The sequence below is a fragment of the Chelonoidis abingdonii genome, chromosome 3 (genome assembly GCF_003597395.2).
Source record: "Chelonoidis abingdonii isolate Lonesome George chromosome 3, CheloAbing_2.0, whole genome shotgun sequence".
In the NCBI taxonomy this organism is placed as follows: domain Eukaryota; kingdom Metazoa; phylum Chordata; order Testudines; family Testudinidae; genus Chelonoidis; species Chelonoidis abingdonii.
Window position 1 is genome coordinate 185,129,913 of NC_133771.1, and position 22,251 is coordinate 185,152,163.

A 22,251-nucleotide genomic window follows, 5' to 3' on the forward strand; every position below is an offset into this window, starting at 1 on the left:
CAGACCACAGTAACAGGTTTTATAAAAGTTCCAGCCTTCCAGACAAAAATATTGCAGAAAGTCAGAACTACCTAGAATAGTTTCTCCAAATTTAGGATTAACATGATAAAGATGGCCACTTTCCTGAGACACTCGTTTTCAACATTTTTTTACAAGCCATTTTAACAACTATCTAATCCACTACAAACAAATCATGGCCTGCATGCTGAGGCTGTTAGTCTCACTGTAGAGTTGCTAGTCTAATACCATAAATAATACACGGATACACAAACAATATGGGTAAGTTGAAATTTTTTATTGGAAAACAAATATACAACTTGGAATGGATTTGAGGCAAATTGTGCCATAAGCAGATTCTTTTGAAAATAAGTGGCTAAACAAAGTTTAAAAAGCATAGTAATAGGAGAAAATGTTTTTCTGGTACAGGACCAGTAGTACAAAAAAATAGTGTACGAGTACCTGGATAATACACCCGTTTTGCAATAGTGCAACTTTTAAGTTTCATATTGTTAACTATCAATAGTCCACGCAGAGTTAAGGCTCCACATTTCAACATGCTAAGTTTCCTAAAGAAAGCTACTTTAACAGACATAACCAAGATGTTCCCTCATTTGATCAACTCCAACTAACTTTAGATGTGCAGAAGGGCTTAAATATCCAGAGTAAGCCACATGCAACATTTGTTACTTTGATCAATTTTCCAAAAATTATCAGAACAATGACAGTAAGATAAAGGGAGAAAAACATGGAGGAATGGAATTCTAATTACTATACATGCATATTCTTTTGACAGTAAGGGAAAAACCTTTTACAGATAAGTTACAAACAGAGAAGGCAAATAAACAATTTTGTACAAGAAATTTAACACATTCTGTACAATCTTCACTTTGCTGTCATCATTTGTACAAACTCTGCAAAGGAAAAGAAAGTTGTATTAGTATCTTACAAATTAAATTCTTAGAGGCTCAGAACAGAAAGGAATCTCCTTCACTACAAGTGGTAAGGATTAGTGTATTTACAGAGCTACTGTGCTAGTGAATGTCTGAGATGCCTCTTGCAGGAAGGCGTTTTAAATTATGCTCTCCTCTCCAGCACTCTATTCCAGAAGAACCCTGTGACTTGCATATGAGCATGTAATTTGCTGGAGTTTTAGTTCTAAACTTACTGGAGGTCAGTGTGTCCCATGAAACATAAGGAACATTTGTGGTATTGAGTCATGTTTGGGGCCTTATCTTACACCTCATACCAGAGTTAGAAAATAGTGTTTCCAGCAGACCCCTAGAAGGCCATAAAGTTTTCAGAAGGTTTGACATATCTGCAGCTGCTAAGCATTTGCTAAAGATATTTGTCTGCTTTGAAGAGACTTCCACTCTGTACAGTACTCTTGCCCTTCCTTTTACTATTTTACCTGACCTGCTTTGAGTACTGGGCAAAGGCTGCATTACCAGTCACATTCATAGGAGACAAAGTGAACTGCCATGAAATACAAAATTGAAATAACTAGCTTTTGTTTATTGGGGTTGCACAGAAGAGGCTGCATTATGAACTAATGAAGCAGTTGATGGTTTAGGGGTGACTTGATTACAGTCTAAATATCTAGATCAAGAGCCCATTAACTATTTTGTTCCCCCATTACAGCAGAGAAAGATCTAACATGATCCAATGGCTGAAAGTAGACACTGGAGAAATTCATACTGGAAATAAGGTGCACTTTTTTGACAGTAAAGGTGATGGACAATCCATCACTGAATTTTTAAATCCAGATTGAATGCTTTTCCTAAAAATGCACTCAAGGAATTATTTTGGGGAATTTCTATGGCATGCATTACACAGGAGGTCAGATTACACCACCACAATAGTCCCTCCTGAATTTAGAATCTATGAATCTGGGTTTCATTGACCTAGGGATGAACATGCTGATGGAGTGGAGTTTGAGGGCATCTGAAGACATTAACTGGCATGCTCTTGGAGGTATTGACTAGCCACTGAGCAGCACAGGGAGAAGGAGCTACAAAGACTGCTGTAAGAAAGGGGACCTGCTCTCAAATGAGCAGCACATCTCTTTTGGTAGGGGAGGGAAGAATGGCAGGAGAGGAGGAACAGGATATTAGTCCCTAATTGTATGTGCTTTCTTCATACTCTGGTGTAATTTCCCTGCTTTAGCTTCAAGGTAGGGGATTAGCCATTCATAAGGGGCAAGAAAAGGAAAGAAACAATTACTAAAATAGAGCTCTCAGGGTCTATATTTTATGTATGCAGTGAAACATGATTTATTGGTCCTGGCCATTAAAGTGTGCTTAATGTTAATTGCCCTCTAAAAATTTGCCTTTTGGAAACTTTTTTTTGAAAAATGTCTCAGATGTAGAGAGTACAGGGACTAGTGCTAGACTGTCAAAATGAAAATTGGCTATATATAGGATTGATAGTGTACAGAGTTATAGAAACAAGCAACTAATTGCTAGATGTCTAAATGGTTGTTTGCTTACCCTCTTACTGCAATATAAATTGGAGTAGCAATTTTGGTCCCATTAAACAGCAAGTCTAATTAAATGGCTTCTCACTCCAAAGCCAAAACTTACAAAGTTTAAGATATACAGAAAGGTGTGTAATCTTAGCTGACTAAAAATATTAAGGACTGTTACAGCTGAAGGATTTGATAACATCATCCAGCTTCATTCCAAACAATAGTACCCCTTTGGCACTATGAACAGATGTGATCAAGCACTCACATTTAAAATGTTCATGGATTTAAACAAAGACTTAGGATACCAGTGAGTAAGGAACACAAACTTGGTATAAGTAGATCACTGCTGTACTATTTCATATTAAATACTTTGTTAAGTCTAGAGTTCTTTAGACTACTGGATTTAAGGGATTTTCTCCTCAAATAATTCTTACACCAGCAAAGTTAGTCTAAGATTTAACTCTTGACAGACTTCAGACTAGATTTCCTAGTATGGTTTTCAAGATTAATAGCTTTAATTGGGGCAGAGCTGAAACACAATACATGTACAACCACCAGTTAAACTCATCTCCTCATTTGGTACAACATTGTACTGGAAGGAGCTACTGGTTCTGGTTGAGTTAGTTTTGGGAAGGATTTTATAACACTGCATTAGCCACCCGAATTTAACTGGTCTGTGTAATAGTTCCACTGCCATCCTTCATCTCTAGAAGCAAAAGCAGTGATAAACTGGTATCTATAATTGGGAGTCAAAGAATCACTTATGAAGCTATTTGAGGAGTTGGAGTGATTTAAACTGCACCAAATATATACAGTTAAGTATCCTTTTCCATAAAATCCCTACATTGAGACATTTCCCACATAAACATAAGTTCTTGTAATCTGGTGTAGCTGAATGAAGCTTCAGCTGAACACTTCAGGTCATCCTTATCCACCAAGTAACTCCTCAGACCAGAAAACAAGAATCCATTGTTTCTAGGGAAATTTACCTTCATAGTTTACTTGACCATCACCATCAATGTCTGCTTCCCTAATCATCTCATCAACTTCTTCATCTGTTAGCTTCTCTCCAAGATTTGTCATCACATGGCGAAGTTCTGCAGCACTAATATATCCATTTCCATCCTAAAGAAACAAGTTTAAAATCATTTAAAGAGAATTTCAAATAACCTCTGAAGTTATTCTATATGCAGTACTTCTGGACAACATTTAGGAGCTTCTCTAGAATAAGACAGTTGCTAATTGCTCTCCCTATCACATCACCACTTCCAGAGGGCAAGTGGCCATGTCAAATTTGTTTTCAGTAGTATCTCAGTAATTCATAAGTTATTGGCTCTGCATTTACTTAACTGTACAACTGACTTAATATGCTTATCATATCATCTATACCTTTCAAGAAAATCTAAGTGGTCTGGTTTGATATTTCCTCTATAAACAGCTTACTGCATGTACATAATTGCAGTTCTCAACCACACTCTGATATTGTACATCTGTAAGTATGAGGAACAAGCCATTGTTCGAATGTAAGCAGCTTTTAATGCATTTAAATACATCTTGCAGCCAAAATATTTAGTACTGCTGAGAGCCTGTAAATTTATGGAAGCTGTATTTCCACCTTTAACAAATGTGGACCATTTAGATAGGAGATATTTCAGTAAGTCACTTGAGTGCCTGAAAGTTGTCTACTGTGTGAAACTCCTGAAAGGGATCTCCACATGTACATTAAGTGTTGTAACATGCCTCCCAATGAGGTTTAAGATTTCACAACCACCCCAAATAGAAGGAGAAGTAGTTTCCCACTGACTAGCACCTAAAATATATTTCCAGGCCTTTCATTTGTTACATGAGAGGATCATCCAAAGTCCAACAACAGTGGCAATTAGTAATGACTAGGTATGACCTTACTACTGTATAACCTTACTACTGTATAAAGTATTTCTGGACTAGTCATTTGGGATTTAGTGGTAACAGTTATTTGGAATCTGTTTTATTCAATCCCTCACTAACTTGCAAACCTTATATGATACTTTAGTACCTTATCAAACACACGGAATGCTTCTCTAATTTCTTCTTCACTGTCTGTATCTTTCATTTTTCTTGCCATCATTGTCAGAAATTCTGGAAAGTCAATTGTGCCATTGCCTGCAAGAGAATTCTGTTATTAGTAACACATTTAAGAAATTTATTTTCAACAAATTGCTTTTTAGAAAGCTTACCATCAGCATCTACTTCGTTGATCATATCCTGTAACTCAGCTTCTGTTGGGTTTTGACCAAGTGACCTCATCACTGTCCCCAATTCCTTTGTTGTTATAGTACCATCACCATCCTTGTCAAATAGTGAAAAAGCTTCTTTGAATTCTGTTTGACAAGACAAAAGATTATTAAAACCAACTTAAGTTGAAATGACTAATCAAAAAGTCTAAAAATGTATCACCTGTGATTATAAACACTTACGGTTTCCTGTTTTAGATTACTGGTTATTGGTTATTTCAGGAACTGAATTTAGTTTTCTACAATATTGAATCTAGAGCCCTTGCTTTGAAGGAAAAAAGTTACCCAAGGGCATTCTGTGCCAAAAAATTAAATTCTGCAAATTGTATCAAATGTGGAGGCTCCAGCATTGATTGGAGAGCACAGGCCACTGGCTGCACAGAGGTGCAAGATCAATCTGCAGCTCCCCTCCGGGCACAGACTCAGCAGCGAGGCTGCATCCAACGCTGACAGCACAAGGACCAGGCCTGCCCCAGAAACATCCCAGGGCCCTGCCCCTCCATGCCAGGTGCAGACAGGCAGGCTCGCTCTGTCTGGCAGGGTCCAAATGTGGAGGGGCTTAGTGTGTGGGGGAATCCAGGTGTGGGTTGAGAGGGTTCTGTGTGGAGCCAGCTGGGTGCAGGCAGCTCAGTGGAGAACACAAGTGTGGGGCAATCTGGTTGCACAGGGGCTTGTTGAGGGTTCTGGGTGCAATGTTAATGAGATGCTGCAGGGAGGGTCCAGTAAAGATGGTTAGGGCTCAGTGTGGTGGGCCTAGATGCTGGGGGAGTGGGGCGGAGATCCAGGTGGCTCATTGGAGTGTCCATGTACGAGGGAATGGGACTTATGGGGTTGGGGGGGGTTCTGGATCCAGCAGAGTGAGGCTCTGCAGGAGGGTCTAGGTATGAGGGGGTTTGGATGCAAAGCACTGGGTGGATGGGAGAGCAGCTCCCAGTACAGTGATCCGTCCACAGTTGAGGAATGATGTGTGCCTCTCTGCAGGGAAGCAAAGAAATCTGTGGGGGACAAATTCTGCATATGTGCAGTGGTGCAGAATTCCCCCAGAAGTAGAAAATTTCTCAGCAGTCTTTGGGTCTACCAGGCTTACCTACAGAGCAATTCAATTAAAGTTTGAAGTAAAGCTTAGTAAGTCTGAGAAAAGCTCTTAAATATATTTGCTGGAGTGAATTTCACCTAGAACTGGAAACCCTAAATATAATTCAATTCTTTCATGCATAAAAATGGAGGCCACCTGTCAGTACCTAGTGAGCATTCTCCCTAACTGAAGGTGTTTAAGAAATGTGCCTATTTTTCTATCATCAAAAGGTTAGCCATAGATTAGAGTTTAGTATTAGAACTAGTAAGTCAAAATTAAACAAATTTCTATGGAAATGAGTCAGTTTTCCAAATTTGTTTTGATTAGCCCTAGCATTAGTGTATTCTATACCCCATCTTAGAGAATTTAAAGTAGCGCTATCCAGGAATTGGCTACTTCTGCTGATCTAAAAGAAGCATGCTTGAAGTGAATAAAACCATTTAAGTCCACTTGCAGAGGTTTTGCAAGTAAACACGTAACTTGATTTTAACTGGTAAATCTTGTTACATAAGATACTCAAAAGCACCAGGTTCAAGCCCTTTCTTATGAGAAGCTTGAGGCTCTAACTCAAAATTAAGTCAGAGTTTTAACTCCATGCAAACCAATTAAATATTCTAAAAATGAAAATGCATCATAATGCAATCAAAAGGAACGTGACCACGTATATGAGGACATTCTTGCTGGAATATTAACATTTGACTTTGGTCAAATAGATGGTCAACTGACAGCTGACCCACTTGCCAAACTTAAACCAAGCAAGGCCACGTTTAAGACTTATGGTGCTGATAATCACAAATCACTAAACCAAAAGGAACATTTGAAGATACAATAGACTTGGAACTAGGATGACCAGACAACAAATGTGAAAAATCAGGATTGGGCAAGGGGGGTAAATAGGAGCCTATATAAGAAAGACTCAAAAATTGGGACTGTCCCTATAAAAATCAGGACATCTGGTCACTCTACTTGGAACAAAAAAAAAAAGACAGACTTCATTAGCAGCTTTTTCATATACTACCGTAGATGAAACATCACTAGCATTTTTGTACATTACTAAAGTAGGCAGTTACAGATAGTTCAGTCACAATATCCTAGACAAAAGTAGCCTTTGAATAACCACCTTTTATCCTTAAGTGAAAAAATCGAAGTATTTGGCTCCTGTACAACTGTAGAATAGTTACAGCTCAATTTGAGGGCTCAGTTGCACTTTATTCTTCACTAGAAATAGTAATCAATCCACTCAGGTGGTTGAGTGCAATTGCGAGCATTTCCAGGAGGTATTAATTTGTTTCAATTCTAGCACTGCTCAAAGTAAGCCTTCACAGCCCTAAAAAGTTGTGATTAAGGATCAGTTTAGAGATGAGTGCCTCAGCTACCTACTGTACCAGAGACAGATGTAAACACCTGCCAGTTCTCCCAAACACCAGCTACATTCCCCAGTGAAGGTTAGTACAGTAACTCCTCACTTAACATTGTAGTTATGGTCCTGAAAAATGTGACTAGGCAAAATATTAAGTGACTCCAATTTTCCCATAAGAATGAATGGAAAGGAAGGGGTGTTAGGTTCCATTTTGGGGGGGCAGACAAAAGGCATTACACATTTTAAACAAGCAATACAATACAGGTATTAAACAGGCTAGCAAACCCCCCTACACCTTCCCCCCTTGGGATCCGCCAGTGGGCAGGAGGCACTGGGATCTCTGTCTGCCATGGACAGGGGGAGCAGGCGGGAAATTAGCTGTCTTGCAGTATTCAGGAGGCTGGGGAAGGAGTGAGGGTGCAGCATGCAGCCTCCCTGCTCCCTCCCCTGCCTCCTGAATGCCACAAACCAGCTGACTGCTGCAGGAGGCAAGGTGAGCAGGGGGAAGACACTGATCCACAGGCAGGAGGCACTGGGGTGGGGGTATGGGGAGCTGATATGGGGCTATCAGCCATGGACAAAGCAGATGGCCAAAACGACATTATAGTGGAGCATTGCACAACTTTAAACAAGCATGTTCAGTAATGGTCAGTCCCTGCTCCATCAAAACAATGTTAAGTAAGAGGACCTTAAGTAGGGAGTTACTGTACAAGAAACATTGTTTGGCTGTACAATCCAGTAATGAAGCATTTGAGTCCATACCAAAAACACCTGCCTTTTGCAACAGGCACCCAATTTAAAACTTAAAAGGTCTGACTACTAATTTACATTTTTCTCACATGAAGCTGGTTTAAGCCTTAATGACTAAAATATTCTGAAAATTCTGCTAGCTAAGCACAAGGCAGCCCCCCCCGCGACAGTAGCTAGGTCAACAGGAAAGTTCAGAGTTCTCCAGTCAAGCAAGCGCTGTCCACAACAGGTGTTAGGTCAGTTTAACAGTGTCATTCAGGGTATGGCTACACCGACGCTTTACAGTGCTGCAACTTTCGCGCTCAGGGGTGTGAAAACAGCCCCCCCCCCCAGCGCTGCAAGATACAGCGCTGTAAAGCCTCAGTGTAATCAGGGCAGCAGCACGGCTTCCAGCGCTGCACGCTACACCCATAAAGGATGTGGTTTACATGCAGCGCTGGGAGAGCTCTCCCCCAGCGCTGCCGCTCTGGCCACAGTAGCCATACCCTCAGGGGTGTGGATTTTTCCAGAGTTTCTCAACAGTAAGTATTCCAAGAGACAGTCCTCACTAATACACATCCACCTGCAGTATTCACAGTAAGTTGTGTTGTCACCTGGTTAGGTGACTATGGGCTAGTCTACACTGGCAACGTTGCAGCGCTTTAAAGTGGCTTGTGTGGTCATAGCACAGCATTGGGAAAGAGTGCTCTCAAAAAACCCCACACTCACCTCCACAAGGGGCATAGCTCCCAGCACTGCTGCATTACAGCACTGAAACTTGCTGGGCTCAGCAGGGGATGGGAGTGTCTCACCCTTGAGTGAGAAAGTTGCAGCACTGTAAATTGCCAGTGTAGATAAGCCTTAGGATTCATGCTGTATGCTGAATATCCCAAGGCAGTAGTTCTCAACCAGGGGTACATGTATGCAAAGGTCTTCCAGAGGGTTCATCAACTCATTTAGATATTTGCCTAGTTTTACAACAGGCCACAAAGCTGTTGCTCAGGCTTCAACTTCGGCTTCAGCACTGCATGGCAGAGCTTTGGCTTTCTGTCCTGGGCTCAAGTGAATCTAACACTGACCCTGCTTGGTGGACCCCCTGAAACCTGTTTGCAGCCCACCAGGGGGCCCTGGATCCTGGTTGAAAACCACTGAACTATATCACCAGTTTTCAACTCTACATTTATTTTACATGCAGATACCAGTTAGCATGCTCACAAGAGTTACAGTAAAGGCAGTCATTTCCTGTGAAAAGGGACACTCCCACCTCCATTACAATAGTGAGAGTCCAGGAAATAGGCTTTAACACATATTCAGGGTCCTGTGGATCAGTGGTGGGGAGAGTAAATTCCAGTGTCGTGACAACTACTGCTGTACCACAATAAGATGCATTTGAAACCAGTGTAATCCCTTTATAGAGCAAAGGTACATAAAACTACAGGAAACAGTGCTAAGTGGGCACCAATATTCTGTACCAGCTGAAATTTCCAAATGGTCTTCAGGAGTAGCCTCAAGTAAAGGACATTGCAATACGTCAATTTGGAGGTGACAAAGCCACAGCTAACTGACAAGAGCTGCGCATCAGAGAGAAGATAGACTCCTGGCCAAGTCTCATACATGAAAACACATTCTCGGTCAATATAGCTACTGTGACTTCTGGAGGCACCTGTGGATCTCACATTGCCAATTCATGATTTTGCCATGGGTCTCATGATTACTCCAAGAGCTGGGGTTTTAAGGAACACAAAGTGGATATTTGATAATTTCAGCCCTCTTTAAGAAAAAAGTAACTTTCTATCCCTTGTGGCTGTGGAGAAAGTTTCAAAATGGGACCCCACTGCATCCTAATGGATCAAAAAGCAGAAGGTAAATGAAAAGAAAACCAAATCTATTTTTACATAACCATGATTTTTGTGAGCCTGAGTCAGGCTCACAAAAATCATGTGTCAGAATTTGACTATCTGGGTTGGCAATACTGGGATCTACCTGAGTAATAAAAGTCAGACTCCATCAGAAAGTCAGTACCCCTCTACCCTGAGAGATATAACACGAATTCGAACAGGGTAAGGCAGTGCTCGGGGGGTGGCAGGGCCACACTCTACAGCGGATCAAAGCAAGTTTGATATAACGCCGTTTGACCTATAACATGCTAAGATTTTTTGGCTCCCGAGGACAGCGTTCTATTGGGGTAGAGAGGTGTATGTTATGTCCTTGGTCATTTTCCATTAGATTAGCTGCATGGAGGATAATGGTAATGGATTATATCCACATTAACACTAATCCAAGTGAACTCATCTAGACTCCAGTGCCAGTCTGCCACTGAGGCAAGCCATTTGTGGTCCAAAAATGGTACAGAGGGACACCTACACATTAGAGCACTGTAGCACATGAGTATGTTAGAGCCTTTCAAGTCTTGTGTTACCCACAGCGATCACCCAGTAGGATCATCTTCATACTCAAATTGCAGGCATTCCAGGGCCACTGGCTATCTTAGTCTATGTCTGCAAGTGTCACTCTTGTGTTCGACAGTATAAGAACAGCTGATGAGAGAGACTCAACTCAGCTTTATTGATGCTCTCCTCTCTTGGTCAGCAGTCTCCCATATCCAGGCTAGAAACATGACTGGCTCAGTTAAAGAAGCTTAGATTCTCCATGTGTTGACCACATACAGTATTTTGCTATCACTTCCTCAGTCTTCTCCCAGACAGAAAGTAGGCTTGGTAAGCTGGTCAACTGACCACTCAGATATTCCAGCAAGAATGCCCTGATGTAGGAAGTAGCCTACGCTTTGGAGGGCACCATGATGCAATCTGTTAGCAAGCTGATTTAAGTGTCCTGAGCTCTCATTTCACTACATGCTAATGACATGTTGGAAAATGATGAACTGAAAGTTAAAGTATCTTGATTGTTCTAATAGAGTCAACCCAAACACTGCATGTGGGCCTGGCATACAAATATATACAATGTACACAGCTGTTTACAAAGCACATAAACAAGTTAAGACAGTTCCTGCCCTGAAGATCTTGCAATTTAAACTAGACAAACATACAGACCTTAATTCAGAAGGGAGTGGAAAGAGTTTACAATCACAAAGGGCCTATCTACACTTAAAATGCTATAACAGTGCAGCTGAGGTGCTACAATGCTTCAGTGTACACCAGAGGTCCCCCAACTGTGAGATGCACCCTTCTAGGTGCATGCAGAGGAACATTGGGGGAGTGTGGCAGGCCAGGCCAAGCCAGGGAGCATCACCCAGCCCTGTCCCACCCTTAGCTCTGCTCCTGGCTCCACACCAGGTGTCTCCAGCTTTGGTGCAGCTCTGCACTCAGCCAGTGGCCTGGCTGCCAGTGCCCACTGTGGCCCACCCAGAGTTCCACTGCCACCAGCCCCAGCTGCGGCCCACCTGCAGCTCTGGCCCCTAGATGCCTTACTTACTGCATTCTCTACCTCAGCTTGCTCCTAGCCCCCCCCACAAAAGGGGGGGAAATAGGATAAAGGGGGCATTACCCTCAAAAGTTGAGACCACTGGTGTAGACACTATCTACACCAGCAGGAGGGGTTCTCCCACTGATGTAGGTAGTGCACCTGAGAGGCCGTAGGTAGGTCAATGGAAGAATTTTTACTAGTGCTGTCCACACAGGGACTTAACTTATGTCACTTAAGGGTGTGGACATCACACCACTGAGCGATATAGCTAGGTCAATCTAATTTTAGTGCAGACCAAGCTTAAACCTCCTCCCCAACAGAGAAAAGCTGCACAGCTATCAGGCTGCTTGAAAAGCTGCACAACTTCCTACCTAGCATAAAATTCTTAACTAGTCATTTTAAAATGTTTGTATCATTTCTTTTGTAACTTCAGTTTTGAACATTTATATAAATATGAACCTAACACGGCTAAAAGAATGTAACAATTCTCATTTAAGATTCTCACTTCATTGTCTTTCATTTTCTATGAAAAAGGAACTCAGTTAAGTAACTTATTTGTAATTAGGCTTAATAAGCCTATTGCAGACCATAAAGTCTTGCTGTTACTATTCTGAGAAATAGTGATTTAAACCTTGACCATTTGACAATGTTTGACCAATATTTGACTAGTCAACTGTCCAGTTATTTGTTGACAAATTAAGGTAAAGTAGCAAATCAGCTAGTTTGTTACAACAGCTTCCTGAGCCAATGCCTAATTATCTCAGATGAACTAGTACCCTATCCTCCTACTGGAGAAAGTAGCAGTCTTCTCTGCTAATGGAGGCACACACTGATCCACAAGGTATTCAGGTGCCTGATTCCTTGTTTTAGGCTCCATAAAAGACTCCCAACCAAACTGTAGGTGCCTAAACTCACGAAGTTCTTGGGCTCAGAGTTCCCTAGGGGATTTATGTTTGACTGAGCATGTGCACTGCTGCCTCCCTCTAAGTGTCCAGATAACTAGCTCCTGCATGCAGGGCCTAATCAAATAGGCACTCTCAGAGGCTGCCTACTGGAGCAGGTATACGCAAAAATCTGTACCACCTCCAAGCTTTCTGCCTGAAATGTGGGAGATGAGATTCAATTACCCTATCAGGTCAATGTTCTAGCTATGGGCCTAAAAGAGAAGGTGCGCACCGCTACCACCTCATCTTAACTCCCCACAACCATCAGAGATCTAGTTCCCTTTCATCTTCATTAGCAAAGAAATGCCTCCTGCAAACTGCAGCCCAAGTTTATATGTCCACCTCCAAGAGAAGGATAGGGCTTAGAATACATCCCTCATCATCTACCACTGGATAGCTTAAGCAGCTCTCCACCAACTTTGCTGCCTTTTAACTCCTATTCTAAGGCACCTTTCCCCTTGGCCCCCCCATTAATTGTAGAGGGAAGCCTCGGCATCTGAAACTCAGGCTTTATGGACCTCATTGTTGTTTCTTTGATTGTCTACGTGTTGCAAGTCCCAAGTCCCTTGGTTGATCTGGTCCCCAATATCTCCTTCCCAGATTGGGTGAGCCAAGAAAGATAGCTCCCACCTCAGAAGTGGTATGCTAGATAGGTAGACCAACTACTTCCAGAAATTAGTTAAGTTAGTGGCAGAAGCACTGGGAACAATTCTTGCTGATCTCTTCCCCATCCTCAATGAACAAGGCTGTGTACCTGTACAGGCTAGTAGTTCAATCTACATATCCTCCATGAAGCAGAAAGGTAACTTGTAGTACCAGGAAGTTGCTTGAGCATAAATTAAGACCACATGGCTCCACCAAGCAGTTCACAGTTGGTAAACTGTTAAGAGTTTTGACTTCAGCTGCTTTAATAAAACAAGTAACTTTTCTAAACAGTAAGGAAAAGGTTTCAAGTGTTCTCTACATCACTGAGAGACTAACCTCTGCCGCTAAGGCTATGTCTACACAGGCAATTGTCTTTCAGAGGTGTTGAACCTCCCCTCCCCCAAAAGAGGAAAGTTTTGGGGTGACAAGTGCCTGTGTGAAGTGCATGTTGTCAGCAGGAGCACTCTCCTGCCAACAATGTAAACGCTGCCTGTCAGAGTGGAAGTTTTTTGCTGGCAGGAGAGCCAACAGTGGCTACACTGCATGACTTTTAGTGGCACCGCTGTAGTGACATAGACATGCCGCTAAAAGCTGTGTAGTGTAGACATGGCTTCTGAATAGTTAGGCTCTCTTCCAACTATGTATCACTGGGACTTTAGGATTAAATGTGGGCATCACTACCAAAAATAAGAAAAGTTATTGTCTAATTAAGAGGGATCAGTCAATCTTCCAATGACAAATCCAAGTCTCAACATTAGTATTTTTGGGTCTCAAGCCACCTGGTATATACACCAGTTGTCATAGTCTGACATAGATGAAGACTTTGTTGAATAAGCTGCCACTTAGTCACTTCAGATAAGTGACACTGTTTGAAGAACCCAAGCCCCCACTGCCATCTCAGATGCACTGAAGTATGTTTACTACACAATGCAGTTACTAGTTGTATACCATACATTCAGAGTGCATTCCAGATGTACAGTTTTAGAAAACAAAATTGAAGTGTCAGGATCACAATTTCAATCCAGTTTTTATTTCCAGGCTGTGCATTCTCTTCCTTGAGAAGATCTCCATCAAATTTTACTATCTCAGGGTCTAGCAATGTGCTTAGACTTATGTACAGATTAGTCAAATGGAGAAACCTGAGCACCTGTACTGGCTTTTCCACAACTGTGGAAAAGGATCTCATGCCCATGTAAAGAGTCTTTTCTTGCATCAAGTACATTTGTAAATGAATGCTGTAGTGTCATGAAAATACTAGTACCACCATATTTCCCCCACGTTATGGACTGCAAAAGCGCTATCAAGTGCGCAAAACAAAAAACACTAAAAAAGTGTACTCTTTCAGAAGACAGAATTTTCAAAGTTAGTCCATTTCAAGGAAGTCAAATGTGACTTTTCAGGATGAAACTAGATATCAAATGGAGAGATCGTAAACACTGACATGCATCCATAATCAAACTTGGCACACAGTGATGTAAACTAAATGGATTATTTAAGTGTTTTATATGCATTACAGAATCAGTAATTTGATATTATGACTGGCATAACAGAACCTTAGACACAATCATGTCAAGGCCATAATTGACCTATTTCTCAAACTTTCTACTCCAGTATGTAAGCGTCAAGCTGTCTTTTCCTCCCACTTTTGGATTTCAAAGCCACCAGCTAGTCATTGCTGTCCAATCAAATCAACACAGGGCTGTCAATGTCTGCATTATTTCTGAAACAGTGTCAGATACTGAACTTCCTGTGTCCTTGCAGAGGTCACCAGTACAAAGACTACTACAGCCTGTAAGAGAGGACCACTAACAATCATTTAAGCAACCAGTAGACAAGTTTTTTGATCATCTGTTGTCAAACATGTCACTAATCTTTAGCTATAAAAAGCTTAAGTTGAAAGATGTAAGCAGCTATCTATAAAGACCTGATGCTGATTTAGATAGGTACCATGGCAGTAAGACCAATTCTACAAGTATTAACTAAACCTTAGACTTTGATTTCTGGAGTCCATAAGTCAGTTTAACTTCCAAATATTAGCCAGAGTTTTCAGACATCATAAACACAACACTGCCCCATTGCTCTTCAGTTTCAGAATTGTGCTCAAAACAAATGCTGAGAGAGGATACCCAAAGGTTTGATAATATAAACTGTGCTAGGAAAGGGATTACGTGCATCTAAAATTTAATTTTTCTGAATATGGAATTAATGCTTAGGAGCAATCTTAAACATGGGTAGCAGGACTCATAAGATAAGACTTCAATGTTTATTTTGAACACAAACATCTTTACCTCTAATTCTAATGCTATTTAGATATACTTTTAATAGCAGGAAAGTACTTCAAGATTTATCAGGAACTACTGAAACAGTATGCCCCGCTCAAACTCAACCATTTTAACAAGATGTGTATTTCCATATAGCTAGATAACCCAATGTAGTAACAGGCGCAGACTTAAGACTAAGTGAAGTCTGAGTTAGTTCATCTCTTGCAAAAGCAGCAATAATCAAGCAGCCACCCCACCCACAAGCAAGCAGTCAATGTTTCTCTCAGGATGTGGGGGAAACTTAGTGCCTGGACCATACTTCCAAAATTCTTAGACCCACATTCACTTCGAGTAACAGCATTAAGCAAGAGGTCTCCATATGTAAAAACTCTTGCTTTTTGTATAATAGTGTAGCTTCCTCAACTAAATTATGCAAAAAGCAAGTTAAAATATTAGTGCTTATGCTATCTTGAATTTGCAAATAAGCAACAAGTAGAAGGCAAATAAGACCAGTTAAGCAATTAGTAATAAGCAGAATTCTCAGAGTTCATGAACTCTTGTATTTGATGTAACCAAGCTTTGTCAGTGCTTATTGTAATATGAAATAGGCACCTTTCCGGATGAATCATACTTAGTGCTTTACTTTAAGAGATGTACATACCTTCACTGATACTAAAGTTAACATTTATGTTTTACAAAATCATTAAAGGAACAGTTTGTAAGTACTGAGCCAAAGAAATATTTAAAGCTTTATATCAATTAAAGAACATGGTACTCTAATTATATTGAGGCTGTCACAAAATAGGCCTAATTTAACAATGCAAAGTAGGACTGAAAGAACAGGCTTCCCCATAATTAAATATTATGAGGTCTGAATTGTTTTAAAAGGAGAGAATTATTCAGAATCTCAAAGTTAGACAACTGATTTGTATCCAATGTTATCTGAAGGGAAAGCCAAGCCTAAGTTTCACTTCCAAACTAAAGACAGTAACTTCTTGTTTGTATTTTCTATATTTAGAAACAGGATGCTTGAACAATTTGTACAGTGAGGTTGCTGAGAGCCATTGAACCAAACTGTAAATCCTGTATATAATGGAAGCCACTTCGAGCCAGGGTGTGTGGCAGCACCCCTAGTTCCAGCACCTGTTTAGATATTTAACTCATTAATTATGACTTGCCACATGAACCAAGATCAAATCAATTCAATGAAACTTCAAGTGTGTGGGGGGTTTTTTTGGGTTAGTATAGCATCTCAAAACTCACCTGCAATCTGCTCTTCTGTCAGCTGATCAGCCTATAATAGAAAAAATAATGTTATATTCCAGCAAGACAAGAACAAACAGATTCGCAAGTGAATATGCTTTCGCAAATAAGTGTTCTTAGGTATTTTAGCTTTAGGACTAAGCTGGAACACTGAAATGCAATAAGCCCTGAAGCTCCAGAGCTGATTCAAAAAATAGTCCGTGGTTAACAAATTACAATACATATCTTAACAGAACTAATCAGCTTATTTCGAGGTTGTTAAAGTGCCAGCTAGTAATGGCCAAATACTGAACAGCACTGAATACATAGAGCAGTTAACCTAGGTAAGAGCCTACATCCAATTACTAGATTCCTCAGCCATTGTGCCCCCTCTAGACCATGTTTACAGGTATCAGTATTATCTGTAGTGAAGACCTAGGAATTTAGTTTCTATTAATTTAATAGGTAAGGTCTCTCCATTGTTCTAAGTATCATGCTAGGTTCAGAAGCAGACTAATGTGTATTTTGAAGAGAATAAAAGTCATCACTAAAATAAAACATTTCCCAAAACAAATTATCTTGGTGTTCATTGAAAGATTCCTGTATAAAATGCTAGTGATCAAATAACCAGCTTGTACTGAAAGTTACTAGTGATATTTATATTCAAATGGTTACCAGATTTTTATCTGACAAGTCGGATTAAAACATCAGTCTTAAATTTTGTATTTTAATACTGTGACTTAGGCACCTCAATCCATTCTGCAATACAGTTTAAAGATGCATACCTATAAGCCTTCTATTAGTTTTAGTGTTGGAGCCAGCAGCAAGGACAGTCATTAAAGTCAATTTTAATTAAGTTCCCCTTTTGAAAGAATGCAGTAGTATTAGGAGTTAGTAAGAGTCTCTAATTTTCAAGTCTAGGTGACCTTTAAATAAGCTTCAGACATTTATTATCAGCATTCAGCTAAGGTTGTGCTGTTATAACTTTAATGGGTAAATTTCTAGAAAGATTCCTTAAAATTCCATTGACAGATTAACCTAATAATCTGCAGCTACTCCAAACACTTACTGATGTGGCAGGCTTGCAGTGTTCCCTCTAATTTTTCCCCCACCCATGTGTGGAATGAATTTTGTTATGTGCACCAATGGAGGTGGTGTGTGACATCGCTTTCATATTGGTACATGTAACAAAATTCATATTGTGTGGGAGGGGGCTCAGGTGTGAAGTCTCCAGCTGGGGGTGTGGGCTTTGGGGATGAGGGGTTTGAGGTGCAGGAGGGTGCTCTGGCAAGGAGAGAGGACTCCCTGCAGCAGCACCTGGGCTGAGAGGGAGATGGAGGAGGCAGCACTTCCTGCCACCGGGCTGGGGCTGCAGGATAGGCACCCCTCCCCAGTGGGTCTGGGCTGCAGCTAGGTCCAGACCTAGCTGCAGCAGAGTTGGGGTAAGGCCACCTCAGCTGCAGGAAGTTAGGGCTAGACTTCATTGGGTCCAGATCACCCCTCCCTCAGCAGGTCCCCAGGTGAGTTCCCTGAGTGCCTGGCACTAAGAATGCTGCTGTGCAGCCATGCAGCTTACAGGGAACTTAGCAGGCTTGTGTAAAACTTGAGATTTCAACACTGATTCTCTTATCCCAATTTTTCTTGTGATCACTCATTCAGGGCTTTGGAGCAGACCCTGGAGCTGGAGCACGGAGCAGCAGGTTTTTGCCCAGAGCTGGAGTGGAGCCAGAGCACACCTCTGAAGCCCTGCACTCATTTAGTGATGTTGATTAGACTAGTCTTAAAACTAAGAAATGGGAGGACTACTGCATGACATTACAGTTTTATGTTGCCCTTATTCTCAAACTCATTTCACTTATGAAAACAAAGATCTTTGTCCAGGGAATCACCCACTCCATCTATTGAAGGAAAAAGAATGAGTGAATTAAATAAGTAATTTACAGAAAGGAAAAAAAATCAGAAAGTTTCATGTATTCAAATTTTTATTTTGAAGCATGACTGTGGAAAAAGCTACAACAGGGGTTATAACAACTTCATGAACAATAAAATGGAATATTCCGAATTTGCCCAGCACTTCAGGAAAATTGGGCTACGATACACAGATTTAAGAGGGGGAGTGGCCTACAAAGTGAATGGATGATGCAGTAATGACCACAGAAAAATCAAATAGCTGTTCATTGCATCCATTAAGTTCCCTGTGACTCATTCCACAGCACTGAATCAAGTCACACCACCTCAGTTTGGCAGAGTAACTGACATGTACAGTATTTTGCGAGCTTCTCTAGCTACAGAAGCAAAAAGCTATACAGCTCAACATCAGGTCCAGTTCTCTTTTTAAAACAAAAAAAAGTGTATTAGACAAAATTCAGACATATCCAATTCTTACATGGCATATTTTCAAACTCTAGTGAAATATTGTAGTGTCAGTCAAGTCCATAGAAAACATCCTTGCAAAATTATAGTTGTGCTTTGAATGACACACTAAAGGCAGACATCACTACAAAACAAGCAATACCTTCCCAGTTACATTTATAGCTCAGACTGAAGCAGATGTACCATACTTCTGTTAGATGATTTATACCCACTAAACACTCCACAAACAGGTTAAGTAGTGAGCATGTCACTCACTGGTAAACAACAAGTCAGTATCTGGGAGTTTCTAAATCCTATATACTGTTTACATGTCCAGCTCATTTGTTAAGTGTTTCCCACTCCCCTAATTTAAGATTCTCAAGTATTTCCTGCCTCTGAAAGTGAGCCATGCAAATCATCTAATAGGTCACTAGCCAGAACATTTATTCCAAAACTTATGTCCACTTCAAGTACTGCCACAAGCAGGATAAGAGGGAAACAGTCTACTGAAGCCTTAGATAAGAGTCACAGAAAGTAAAACAGTGCAACAGAATTGCACTGGGGGTGGGATAGGACTAAAACACCATCTATGGAAGAGCCCAGATCTGCAGGGACTGCTGCATAACAGCAACTGAAGGCGTAGTCAGCAAGTCTGCTGCTATGTGTCCCCACCGGCCATTCCAGCCAATATAGCTGAGAGGAATACAGCAGAGGTTATGTCTTCAGCTCTGAAGCTGGAGTAGCAGCTACAAAAATAATCCACTGCCACAGTTGCCTTAGGAAACTTCCCAGTGCTCACACTATGCACTGAGGCCAGTATATTCACACCTTGCCACAGGAACATCTGCTTACCCATCAGTTTTTCTGAAGGTATGATCTGACCACTCTGCTAAGTTAGTTTCCTAGCCACCACTAGTAACAGATAAGTCAAATTCTGTCCAAAAGCCTCCTCCACCTCTGACTTTTCTTCTAAAATATCATCTTTTAAAGAATCATTGCTTAAGCTGATCTGTGTGACAGAGGGATGATTTTTTGTTTGTAATCAAAAACCTCCAACTTTTCTAATATATTTCAATGCACCCTCAAATATGTTATTTCCTTAAAGTTTTGTTCCAAGTTTACAAGCTAATTTGCAGTATCATTAGATTAAATGATCTGTTAGGCACTCAGTATTGGAGCTGCAGTTCAGCAACCTCTCTGTGGTGAAGTGATTAAAACAGCAACTGGAGAGCTTAAAGCAAAGACCTACAGTACTAGTTATACAGTGCAACTCCAGAACAGTGTATGTACCCCCTAGAGGTAGAACTGTGTAATAGTTAAGTCCAACCTTTTGACTATTCTTATCAATAGCTACACAAGAGAACTAACTATCCTGTGCAGACTTCAACAGTTTTAAGCCAGTTCCACAGCAGGCAGTAGAGGAGCCAAGTCAGAAAAAAGTTAAGCAAGCCACAGAAACAGATACCATTGTATTCCAGAACCTAGCAGTTAGGTGAAACACCTGTTAACTATAACTAGTGCTGACATGATCATGCTGCTAGGAAGCACAGAATCAGCAACGAGATAGTTGGATTCATATGTAATTATGTATATGTTGTCACAGCTTGACTTTCGAGCAAAGCATTACACGCAGTTTAGTACATTCAATTTTCTGTAATACTTATTCACAAGCTTAACCAAGTTTGGTCTGTTGGTACTGACCACAGCCATGCTGAAGATGCCACCATGGCCCCTGGTCACACCCCTCTCTATATTAAGAACTTCCTTGACTCTTGCAAGCTAATCCAATTTTGGTTTGGTAGGAAAAACAGACAGTAGCAAGACAAAGCAAGCATGAAATTCTGTCATTGCTATATTGAAAACCTATTTCCGATATACAGTATTTGTTCCGATATTTATCCACTTCATTTAGAGTAGTGGCAGAATCTGGAGTTGTTAAACTAGCATCTTCCCGCACCAGAAGGGGATACTAGTTACATTTTAACCAGCACCCTATTTTAGGTGTTGGCTTAAAAAAATCCATCAGACTGATACTCTCTGAAAACAGCTATTGAAATAAAAAGGACTTCTTTGCACTGTAAACTTAGTTTTCCTTTACTGAGACAAGCAGTAATAGGCACTCACTAGTACCGCTTTTTCTTACTAGGCAAAGTACTTCTTCCTGGACACATCACAATAGCTACTGTGACTACTCAGGACTCTCGCTCCTGAGCTTCTCCGGGACACGCTAAACGAACAGATCTGGTTGGGCTCGTGTGCTAGGAGACCAGTAAACCTACAGCTGCCGAGAGAAGCGCCTGGGTGGAAGCCGTCACCGAAACGCAGTGAAAACCCTTCGCTAAGGTGAGAGAGAAAATTCCTGCTGAAGAGGCCCTTGACGCGAGGGCCGCCAGGCAAGCCCGCCTGGGAGCCCTGCCCCAGCCTGGGGACAGATGGCGCGGCGAGTCAGCCCCTCCCAGCGCCGCGGCGAGCCGCAAGGCTCCGCGGTGCGCTGCAGGCGCTCGGGGCCGGCCCCCCGCAAGCTCGGCCACACAAGCTCCAAGGGAGCGAGACGCGGCTAGTGCCACCGCTGCCGGCTCCCCCGCCCCCCCTTCCCGCGGCCTCTTTCCACGACAAACCGTTATGTGCCTCCCCCCGCATCATGGCGCTCACCGCCAACTGAACTGACAGTTTGAATTTTGAATCCGCACCGGCGCCACCCGGTCCGGGCGGGAAGGCCGGGCCCGCGCGCGGAGTCGCCTCGCGCCCACACACAGACCCCAGTACTGCCCCGCCGCCCCCTCGCTCCGCTCCCGCCCCACACACCGCAGCCCGGCGAGACCGCTTCTCCCCCGCGGACCGGGACACGGAGCCCACCCCATCCTCACACACTCACCATGGTGGCTCGGCTGGCGGTAGGGGTGTATTAGCTCAAAACGCTGTAGCTAACCACTCCCTAACTAGTCACTCTGCAGCTCGCCTCACAGTCACACTGAACCCAACCCGCTGCCCAGCAGCGCCTCATAAACCTCCTCACTCCCCAAGATCACTCCGCACCACACCCCCGTCGCTGAGGTGAAAACGAGATCCGGCTCTCCGCTCTCCTATCTACAAACCCTGCCCCCATTTCGAATCTGTATCCGCACTGTCCCCAGGCCCCAGCGGAGGAAAGCGTCGGACACGGGAGAGCGGGAGGGTTCCTCTTGGAGGAACGGCGGGAGCAAGAGCGAGCGTGGCGCTACTTTTCCTGGCGGAGGAACATTTAGGAAAGGGTATCTGAGTCAATGAACTAGCAAAGGAGGGCGCTGATTGGCGGGTTCGTACCTGCAATGCGTCACTTCGGACATGCACAGTCTGGGCTAGAAGCGACGCCCTCCTACTGCACCGCCTGGGGGGCGGGGCTTAGAGCCTACAGTGGTTCCGGGGGGGGTGGCAGAGCGGGGATTTGGGGAGGTTGTGGCACAGGCAGAGCAGGGCCGGCTGGGCCCTCCGTGATTGGATTGC

General features: G+C 42.2%; 1 protein-coding gene across 1 annotated transcript; it reads right to left on the bottom strand.

Moving 5' to 3' along the window:
* Window positions 1-274: 274 nt before the first annotated feature.
* On the bottom strand, window positions 275-21,782 carry CALM2 (calmodulin 2). Its single transcript, XM_032768920.2, has 6 exons — window positions 21,644-21,782; window positions 16,438-16,468; window positions 4,681-4,824; window positions 4,500-4,606; window positions 3,454-3,589; window positions 275-911 (listed from the first exon to the last, which is right to left on the bottom strand). Exons 1-6 carry the CDS (start codon window positions 21,644-21,646, stop codon window positions 883-885), a joined length of 450 nt encoding a protein of 149 aa, XP_032624811.1. The 5' UTR covers window positions 21,647-21,782; the 3' UTR covers window positions 275-882.
* Between the last annotated feature and the right edge of the window lie 469 nt (window positions 21,783-22,251).